General features: G+C 41.3%; 1 protein-coding gene across 1 annotated transcript in view; it reads left to right on the top strand.

Moving 5' to 3' along the window:
- ARHGEF26 (Rho guanine nucleotide exchange factor (GEF) 26) overlaps nucleotides 1–10761 on the top strand; it is a 39730-nt gene that overhangs the window by 5682 nt on the left and 23287 nt on the right. Inside the window, exons 4-5 of the mRNA XM_010004736.1 lie at nucleotides 2662–2718; nucleotides 6205–6365. Of these exons, the coding sequence (XP_010003038.1) occupies nucleotides 2662–2718; nucleotides 6205–6365 (218 nt within the window). The remainder of the gene's footprint in view (nucleotides 1–2661; nucleotides 2719–6204; nucleotides 6366–10761) is intronic.

Here is a 10761-nt window from a genome sequence, read left to right as displayed (position 1 = left end):
ATCCGTGCTTGGCAGGGGATGCTGTTCTGCCCAGGCTGTTGGAGAGGGGCAGTGACGCCTTCAAATCCTTTATGATAATAATAATAATTAAAAGGATGTTTCTGTCTTCCTGCATTGTATGCACACATGGGAAACTGTAATAGAGCTTTTTGGAGAAGATTTAAAGAACGAAACAGGGTGTTATTTAAATTCAGTTCCTTTCAAATTCCTCTCTTGAACCCTCTTCCTCTTCAGATTTCTGTTGCAGATTAGACAGCTAACAGTAGCTGAGTAAATGACTAGGTAAAGAGCTGTCTTATTTACTATCTCTGTTCCAGCCTTCAGCTGTTAATTTTAAAGTTTAATTTAGGGAGAATAACCAAGATTTCAAAAATTTATTCCAAAAGTATCTTTCCATATTACTGAGCAGATCATGAGCACTGATACTAACTGATTTACTGTGCGAAGTGTAATAACATTCCCACAACTGCAGCATTTGGTTGGGATCCATGATGACAATGAGCATTATTAGGATCACAGCATCAGGCACCTCTTTTGGGACCCCTTGAAATCATCTTGTCCAACCCCCCTGGCTCAAGGAGTGTCATTTAGAGCAAGTTGTCCAGGACTGTATTCAGTCAGGCTTTTAGTATCTCTATGGGTGGAGACCTTGCCACCTCCCTGGGCAACCTGTTGCAGAGTTTGACCAGTGCATCTGACTGATGGACTCTGAACTTCAATGTCTGGTTTTCCACCTCCTTGCTGTCCAGCCTGGAGAATATAATGCACAGTCACTTCTTATTACTACTGTCAGTGCTGTTGTGATTCTTGTAAATATTCTTGAGATCTAACACTGGAAACAGATGTCCTGTAGCATGGGTAATGCTCGTGGTTATGGAAATATTTAATATTAAATGAGTGTTTCAGCACCAAGTCCTCCATTTCATGTCCATATTTACATAGCACTGCATCAAGATTTTGCACGTTCTCTTGACTGCTGTCTCTCTACCCTGAAACTCCATCGTTGGATCAGTCATACCTGAGTTGCTGGAAAAAAGCAGTCCAGTGTGACAGCAGGACATAAGTAGCTGTAGTGTTTGGCCTATTCCGGTCCTGATTTTGTTCTTGGTTTATAATAAGTTTTTGTTTGCATAGTATCAAAATGTGACTTTGGGGCTATTTCAGCTAAAATATTTGGGACACCTTAAAAATAGGACTTGAATTTTCTTTCACAGAGTATGCCAAAAATAGTCTCTGTATCTGGACCTCTTTGTCTTGGAAGTGTTGCTGTTGATTAAGAGTGTGAGGTCGAGCCATTTGCTTATGTGATTCTGTAATATGTTTACTTTGTGTGTGCACACCCGTGTATGACAAAGCAGTGATGACAAAACACAGCTCCAGGTCTAAGAACATGGTTACAGCAGTTGCCACATTAACTGCACTGTAAATTTTCAGGAAGCACTGAAATCTCTCAGATACATTCATAGGTACTCCCTGTGTTGGTTGTTGTTGTTGAAGTCCTCTGCTGCATCCAGAGGAGAGTGACACTGTACTTCCAGTGAGTGCTTCAGAGCCCCCAGGTTGTTGATTGAAAGGTAGATAAATGGAAAGGCACTGAATTCTTGCTGTTCAGAAGTGTATGCATGTGGGTAGATGGGGCTCTGTAACTTGTGTTCAAAAGAACAACTGCCTGAATCCTGGAATATTTATTTTACTCCTGTAAGCATATACATGCGTGGATGTATTTTGGTGTGCATGCACACTGAAGTGTGGCACTTGTTAATGCTGTGCCAGCTTTGCCCTTCAGCCTGTGGGCCAGGTTTGTGGTGCCTGGTAAGCAGAAATAAAATGAGGAATATTCTATACTCTAAAATTCCAGGGAACAAGTGGAGTAAGAAGAGAAAGCTGTTGCTCATAGTACTTTAGGAGCTTTTGGAGAGGACTGAGAGGGAAATGGGAGGATGGAAGTGCAACTGTTAAGTCTGAGGCCCTGTGTCATGCTGTGCTCAAGGAGAACACCAACTTCCAGGTTTCTAGTGCTGTGGGCTCTTTCCCCTTCCCTGGCCCAGCATGCTGTACAGAGGTGACCCTCCTGAGCTGAAGCCCTGTGTCTGACATTCCTCTAGGGAATGTGTGAAGTCAGTCCCTCCTCCCTCAGTGCTTCCCTTTCTGTTGGAATGTTTGTTTTGCATGTGTGTTTGTTTTTAATGTTCTGCTGTTAACTGACAACGCATGCCATCTGCACCAGGGAAGAGTAAACTTCAGGGGTGTGTGGAGTTTGGGAGCTAAGCATGTGGCTTCGGGCTGTGGAAGATAAGTCTGTGTCTGGAGCTCCTGATGGGTGTATTTGGAGAGCTGGGGCAGGCTTGTCGTGGCTGCTGTGGGTGCTGTGGGGAACAGGGCTGAGGGGAGAAATACTGGGGGATCTACTTGGGACTTTGCTGTAGCTCCTCCAGAATAATGTTCTGACTGATTGAAGCCAAATACTTTTAAGTATTTTAACAAATGAAGACACTGAGATTTGAAGGCCAGCTCAAACCTAGTGATATATGTGTGGCAGTCAAGAAATTCCACTCAGAAAGAAAAAATGGTTTTCATGTTTGTCTGTGTTTTGATAATTCTGTGTTTTGTTTGTATTTATCTGCAAAACGTGTTAAAAATTCAAATATTTTTTTTTCCTAGGTGAAGAAGAATGGATTATCAGAAGCAATCAGCCAGGAAGAAAGGAAAAGACAGGAGGTACTCTTTGAAGTAACACATTCTTTTATGTTGACTGTTTAGGGATGCACTGCATGCTTGATTTAGTGCTCTGCTGATAAGGAGACAAGTTCATCCCACTGCTTCCTGTCCTAGAGTGAAGTGTCTTCTCTCCCCAGGGAGGATAAAAAAACAAAACCTGTCTGCTGCTGATGTGCATGTGCCCGCTGCCAGCATCCGTAAAGTCCTGCTGGAGGAGTGGTTCCTGGGAACGCACCCTCCAGCAGATGTGGCCTGGTTGGTGGCTGCTCCCCAGCAGCAGTCCTGCTGTGTGCTGTACTGGGGAAGACATAAAATTCACCTCCCTTCACAGAGGGTAGGAGGTGGCACATGTATTTTAAAGGCAGTGAGGAACAGAGAACAGCTTTTTACAGTGTTCCTTGGTTGTAACTGATCCTGTGAACAATTCTGAACATGTGAGCCCTGTGTATCTGGTGTAATTAACAGTTCTCCTTTCACACTGACATGGAGTAGGTGCATCCATGCTGACAACAGGGCAGACAACAGCAGCAATTACTGACGTAGTTACCTTTTCTCTCTCTGTCTTTTCCTTTTGTTCCTTTTGTCCTCTTTATCCACTTTGCTCTTCACTCCCTTTGTTCACCTGGTCTCCTTTACCCTCCTTCCTTACTTACAGGGGCTATATCAAATGAATGAGAGGTGTTGAAAAGAATAGCCTGACCTAGCCAACTGTATACCTGCAGTTCTTGAGGTATGTCCTTCCATAGGGAAAAGAAACACTGTAGCGTTACCTGCCATGGAAATTTGTTCCAGTCTCTTTATTTAGCTTCAGGACATACCTCTGAATATAGCCCAGAGATCTTGCTGGGGTTTTCTGTCCACAAAAGTGTATGAGAAGTCTCACATCTTAATTTAGCTGCATGACCTACAGCTGCTGTCTTCATACATGAAATACAGAAACATCTTGTAGACTTGAGATTCAGATAAGAGTTTTGTCAGGTTATTATTTTTTTTTAATAATGCTGCATTTCTTTTATCTTATTTTGCTTTTTCTGGTGAAGAGGCTGTGCTGCAGTTCAGGCCACATGTTCTGCTTTTCTGTCTCCTCCTGCTTGTAAGCTTTGAGACATAAGGCATTTATTCGGTCATATCCTTTAGGAGTCTTTAGTCTATGTTTCCTGGAGTCATATTTACATCCCTTCAAAGAGAGCAAGTTATTTAGATGCCTTTTAAATGTAAAGTCTTTCATGTTACCAAAAATGTTTTCAAGCCTGAAGGGTTTTTAATTTGAATATTAGAGGCTCAGTCTTTCAGAGGAAGCCTAAATAAACATTATGATGTAGTTGTACTACCAAGACATGCTTTTGCTGTATTTCTTGTAAATTGCCTTTTATCAGTTATTCTTTGCATTGTTTTTAGAGCCTAGTAGTGTATTTCTTGTAAATTGCCTTTTATCAGTTAATCTGTATTCTTTGCATTGTTTTTAGAGCCTAGTAATTCTTTTTGCCATTGTAATGTATTGTCACCGCAGAAAAAATACCTGTTTGCTTTGTGCCTTAATTAAATGTCAGTCACACATTCATACACATCCCATCTTTCAGAACATGATAGTGAGGTGAGTCTCTGCATGTTCTGTCTGAAGAAAACATGTCATATAGGCAGGCTGATTTGAACTAAAATATTTTTTGATCGATTTTTTCTATTCTCCCAAGCTGGAAGCTGTGATTGTGTGTGCACAAACTGCTGGATATATCTGGCCTCTGCAGGGTGATTGCTGTCCATTGGCACTCACACAGCTGCTTGCCTTGATGCCATGCAGATTGAACCACAGTGTGGTTTGAGATGTTCAGAAACACTGTTAGCAAGCACCTGGTCAGTGCCACCGCTGCCTCTGAGTGGGGTAGTGTTGCTGTATGTCAAAATCAAAGTTGGTTCTTAATCCTTGTTATTTTTTATTCTCCAAAATATTTGGGTCCTGGTAAGCTGATACGAGCTCCTTTCCTTACACATTATAAGCAAAGTATCTTTCTTAGTCTCATTTATTTCTGACTATGTTATTGACTTTCTGTTAGCAAACTGGAGGAAGTACTTGAGAGTCTTCAGTAAAATCATAAACAAACCCCCTCCAAAACAATAATTATAAGAGAGATTGTTAAAAAAGTCTGAGTTGAAACCAATTAGCCATGGAACTCCACAGGTAAATCCTTTCTTTGTGAACACAGCTGGGAGAAGTACAAGGAGAATGAAGATTGGAAATGTAACTGCTTTGCAAAGGCTAAAAAGGTGCCTTTTAGACACCTCTGTGCTCCTTGTCAGCCAAGCAACAGGCAGATTTACCCCCAGTTTGGCTGACAAATGTTTCTGTTCTCTAGATTCTTAAGGCTGGCACAGTTTGACATTGCTGTGTCTCCATGCACAGCAGTATATTCACTCTTGGAAATAACATGTAGGATGTTGTTGCTGTTACCCAGCTGCTGCTGCCTCTCTCAGCAGATGCCCTCAGCTTTTTAGGTAGTTAATAAGACAAGAATCTACTCATCTGTACATTAGTCCTTTCTTGATTTTATTTTTGCCCATGTATATACATGTAAGAACTCTGTCAGATTAACAGGAAATAAAGCCTAGGGAGATAAAGGTGTCTAGGAGTGGAATAGGTTTCTACATCAGAGATGAAAATTTTGAATGGAGCAAGTATTTGGATTTCTAAGTCCATTAGAAGCTTGCTTTGTATGTCACCAGCTGATGGAAGTTAAGTGGCTGCTCCTTAAGTGGAAGGGTGATAAAACAGAGACGTTGTTTGTGGGAGGGGAGGGAATGTACAGAGCTCTGGCTTTGCTGTCTGGTCACTAATCACTGCAGGGACAGTGGCTGCCACCCCCTGTCTGCTCTGCCTTCAGGCTTCTCCCCATGCTGCTCATGTGCCTGCTCCTAACTTGGTGTTTTAAGAGTAACCAGGTATCACTGCTGATACATGGCTCAAACCTGAATTTTGCGCAGGGTTTTGCTTTTCTGCAGATGGTTGGGTGAACAGAGCTCTGTTACCCCAGAACACTTGTAAGTAAATAACTCGGCAGCTTCTCTTTAACAGAAAAAGTGAAAGCAGATTCTGGCTGGTCACCAGCAGTGGGACTGATAGGAAGCTTCCAACTGGACCACAAAAGCAGGCATTTTTTTTTAACTGGAAAACAGAACAGCCACCTCTCAGGAATATGAATGAGGAGTGATCACAGTTGGTGTGAAGTTTTTGTTTTCAAATTCTCTGTTTGCAGTTGCATTGGAAAGTTTGAATATAGTCTTTTTTTTCTAATATTAAATCACTTATTTCTAAGTAAATGATGCAATCATGGAAATAAATATTTATATTATCTCTTAGCTTACATCCAGTAACTTTTCTTTGTACCCCTCCTCCATTTTGTCTTTTTTAAAAACAACCACCACAACCCAAACTGCAGAACAACAACAAGCCCAGTCAATATTAAGTCTTTTCTTTCCCTCTCCACTTTGCAGGCAATATTTGAAGTGATATCTTCTGAGCATTCTTATTTGCTGAGCTTGGAGATTCTGATCCGGATGTTTAAAAATTCCAGGGAACTGAGCCTTACAATGACCAAAACGGAGAGCCATCACCTCTTCTCCAATATCACAGATGTTTATGAAGCAAGCAAAAAGTAAGTGCAGCAATATATTTCTGCATTTAAAGAAGAGTACATTTTTTAAATTAGGATTTTAGAATTTAGTAGTTATAGCTTTAAATTATTTATAATACATTTTTAATTATACCTGGTGGTGATTCCCAGTAGTCAAATATCTTCCAAGCAACTAATGACATGTAGTGTACAATTTAGTGTCTTGACTGTTACCACAAAATGAAGAAACAGCTGCAAAGTAGCAAATTCAACAAAAAATGTAAGATTGAGAAGTCAAATACTGCACGTATTAATAAATAAGAAAGGAATTTTGTTCTCTCTCCTTTCAGAGCACCAAATATATGTGGTTTTTTTTTAATTGGAATCTTGAGTAACTGTTCTGGAGTAGTAACCATTTCTTCCCAAACTGTCATGCTAGTTTGAAGGTGGAAAATACAGATACCAGTGGACGTGCACATGAGTTGGGTGGACTCACCTCACTGCTGAGCCTGAGCTCATGTTTACTGGGATAGGCCTGGGGGGGGGTTTCCCTGAGAGCTGGCAGGGAAGTAAAGAACATGGTGTGTTCTAGTAGAAATGAGCATCCTTAAATCTAAACAGTTGCTACGGTACATGTTGATACATTGGGCAGTCATACCTAGTCTTTACAGTGTCAGGTTAGGCTGTGGCTGCCCTTACTGAACTGTTAAAAATGGAGCAAGAGTTTCCTGCTTGTGCTGGAGGATTGACCCTTGTCAACGTGTCCCCTCCTCAGGGAGTCACTTGGCTGCCCTGCTGCTGGGCAGGGCTGTGCACAGCACTGGCACCAGGGCCTGGGAGGCTCTTGCAGAGATGATCTGATCTGCTGTTGTCCTTCTGTAAGGGTGTTTCTGTACACAGTCAGTGACACGAGAACAGACATTGTAAATGGAGCCAAATGAGAAGGAAACATTGGCAGATCTTACATGGTACAAATGCTTAAAAATCTGTTTTATGATTGCTGATCGTTGCTGCCAGCATTATTTAATATGGGACATGCATATGTGTGTGCACTCACAGTGTTCTTCAGGGTTATGAATACATGAAACTCTATTTCACAAAATTGGTTAATGAGGGCTTGCTTTGTTAAAATTAGTTTTTTACCCTAGCCTGGCTGGTAGCAGGAGCAGCAGCTGAACTCTTGTGGTCTATGTAACTAAAAAATAAAATGTGCTGCTTTTCTTGTACCTTATTTCCAGTTTGAAATGGAGCACAATGGGTGAAGGATGCACATGGTCTGCTTAAGATACTGACTGAGCAGCGTTAAATACAGCTCTATACCTGTGGAACAGAAAAATAGTAGCCTCATTTCAGAACTGGGCCTAAAGGTTGGGTGAGGAGTCTGTCAGGCTAGGAATGTTTCTGGAGTCAGTCGTTCCCACCTTCTCAGCCTTCTGGTTTTTGCTCCCTTTTCTGTCACCCCCTTGTAGAAATGGTGATATTCTGAATTCTTTAGCATCAAACCTGCATTTACCTTTGCAGGACTTTCCAGATGTCATGTTTCCGGACATCATACTGTCCTTTCTTGACTCCTATTTCTCTGAAGCTCTGCAAAGTGTGAGGAATTCTGCACACTTTTTGTTGTGCAGCAGTTTGATTTTATGTCTTCTGAAGTTGATGTGGTAGCAGGGTTTTGTTTCATGGAGATTAAATCTGAGAGAGCCTAATATATTGTGTCCAGTGCAAACCTAATTTAGGAGCTGGACAGTAGGTGTACATTTGGACTTAGCATGCCTTCACTTCTCTGTTTCCTTTTACTTCTCTCCTGTAGTTGAACTTCTGATGGGTATTTTCTGAATTCACAGCCACCACAGGATTGAGAATTGCACCACAGCAGAGTTGTCAGGGTGTGCAGGTTGTAACAGTCCTTGTTTTCAAGGAATAGAGCTTTCTAAAGGCTTGTCCTTATGTGAACTGTGAATTGTGAAAGTAAAGTTTCATGACCCCATTTTTTTGCAGGACAAATGTTGATGTCACAAGATCATCATGTATTAGGGGGTAATGGCCATCTTTTTTAGTTGGCTTGATAGAAATCAAAGGTGTAATGAGCTGGTAGACTTTGCTTCTCCTTTGGATTGTTTGTCAGGCACAGCTGACCAGACCAGTACAGCTCTGTGAATAGCCATGTGCTTGGGTTTTTTCCTGTGATTTTTCCTTGTGTTGAATAAGCCTTTCAAATAATTAAATCCACTTTTAAATTTCTCACTTAGAATATTTAAAGCAGAGATGGGGGTGGGGAGAGCAGTATTTTTAGGGGAATTCTTACAACCCTTTTGATTAATAGTCTTAAAAGGAAGTGGGAGGGAAAAAGAAAGAATGGAAAAATACCACACTAGCCTAAAATTATAATCTTCTTCTTTCTTGTCTGGCGATTCTAATGGTTGACGAACTCAGTTTTTTATAACTTGGAGTAAAAACAGAATTTGTAACTTCTTTTGAAACTTAAATGAAAACATATTTTGTTTCCTGATTGATGCAGTACTGTTCAGCTGGAACAGAACTTGGTGAGCTTAACACAGCCTCAGTTGTGCAGATCACGAAAGTGATGTGAAAACAGAAGCTTCTTTCTCAGGCTCTCTAACCTATCACTTCCCATTTCCAGGGTCTTTCAGTGTGGCAAAATCCACCTTTCTGTCATAAAATTTTAGTAAAACTGAGCATCTGTCCCGCTGGGCTGTATTTTAACCATCCTTTCCTTTACTTAAAAGTAAAAAATCTGAGGGTCATTATCGGTGGGTTTGGTTCCTCAGACAAGTTTGGTGAGCTAAAGAACATGAACTGATAAAAATGCTGTCTTCAGTCAGAAGTGCTTAAGGTTTATATCTAGGAACTTTGACTTAGAGCATGTTTAATGGAAGCTCTCCAGGAGCACCAGAGAGGCTTCCCATGCCTGACAAGGCTGTTTCTGGCAGAACAAAGCTGCCTTTGTGAGAAGCAGAGCACAGACAGCAAAGGCTGTCTCTGCTTTTGGGAGCTCATTGGAATGTCTCAAACAAAGCAAAGTTGATCTGAGTAATATGTGCAGCACACAGTATGTTTGTGTGTGGAAACTTAGGTGCTTTCAGAAATCTTAACTCTTGTCTGTTGTGTTTCCCAGTATGTGTCAGGTGAGAGTTCCTGACCCACGCGGCACAGAGTGACACTGACTGAGGCAGCAGAGCTGCTGCCTTGGGATGTCAGCTGGTGGGGATGTATCAGCAATAACAGCCTGTGTAGTGTGAGAATACTCTGCAGTCAAGCTCACTAGTCAGAAGAACTCTCTCTACTCTCAGAATGTGGTGCAAATAGCTCAGTTTCCCAAGAGCCTATCTTGGGAAAGAGGAGGTTCAGGAAAAGGAGGAAGATGTCTTGAAGAGCAATTGCTCTGTCTGGTCAAATTATCAAATTTCTAAGAGAAAGGAAAGCCTTAGAATTTGGTTTCTCTTCCTGGCGCTAGGCCAGCAAAAGGCAGAAAGCTTATGGAATGTGAGACAATGAGCATTAGCAGAAAAGGTACAAACAAAATATTTTGACAGATGTTGACTTTTTAAACTCTGTGTTTTGATTTTTGGTAGAGAAGCCTGTGTGAGTTTGTGAGGTAGGTTAGCTTCTTGTCCGAGTATCTTATTTTTTTTGTGTGAATATGTTAGGAACCAGGTAAGATTTCTCATAGCACTTCTTTGTAACTTAGGTTAATGTTTCAGCTGTTTCCAACAGACTTTAAATGATGCAACTTCATCTTTTTCCATGGGAAAATATAGTCCTAGTGTTCATGTAAGAAGTGTGTGTATTGAATCATTTAGCTGAGCATTAAAACACTACTTTTAGTTGCTCAGTTTCTTTGAAGATTAGAAAAAAAACAACCCCAAAACATGCATGTAATAAAAAAAGCAGACATTAAAATTTAAATGCTGTGAGTACACCCTGGGTGATTCAGGTGAGCTGTAATGAAAGAATTATTTACAAATAAGACAATGATATAGGTCATTTGGTCTGGATTGGTGAGGTTAGTCTGTGTTGTGTATTTTGTCACAGCTCTTGCCATGAGCAGCTGTTGAAATAGCGGAGTGATGTGAGGGCATCCAGCTGAGCATGGTTACCCCCCTGGGTAACAGGCACTGAGAGGTGAGCTGGGGAGAATTTCTATGCTCTTTCAAAGCAACTTGTTCATACCAGGTGTTTCAGAGGTTTCCACATTGGTAAGGTTGAGTGATTATGTTGGATATAGTGGACAAAAATGGGAACAAGAGGGGGAGAAAAATCCTCCCAGATGATCAGGGGGCAGGATGTGAGGCTGCTGAGGCTGGGTTTCCATCCCTCAGCCTACATTTCCAATGTATGGCAGAGACAGCTACATTGGCCACTTGTGGGGTTTCCCTTTCTCCCAGCCTTGCTGCATCATCTGCTTTTACTGCTGAAC

Source organism: Chaetura pelagica, unplaced genomic scaffold, assembly GCF_000747805.2.
Source record: "Chaetura pelagica isolate M959 unplaced genomic scaffold, ChaPel_1.0 scaffold829, whole genome shotgun sequence".
Taxonomy (NCBI): Eukaryota; Metazoa; Chordata; class Aves; order Apodiformes; family Apodidae; genus Chaetura; species Chaetura pelagica.
The sequence above is the reverse complement of the archived record's forward strand: the minus strand, read 5'-3'. Positions and strand labels throughout refer to the sequence as shown.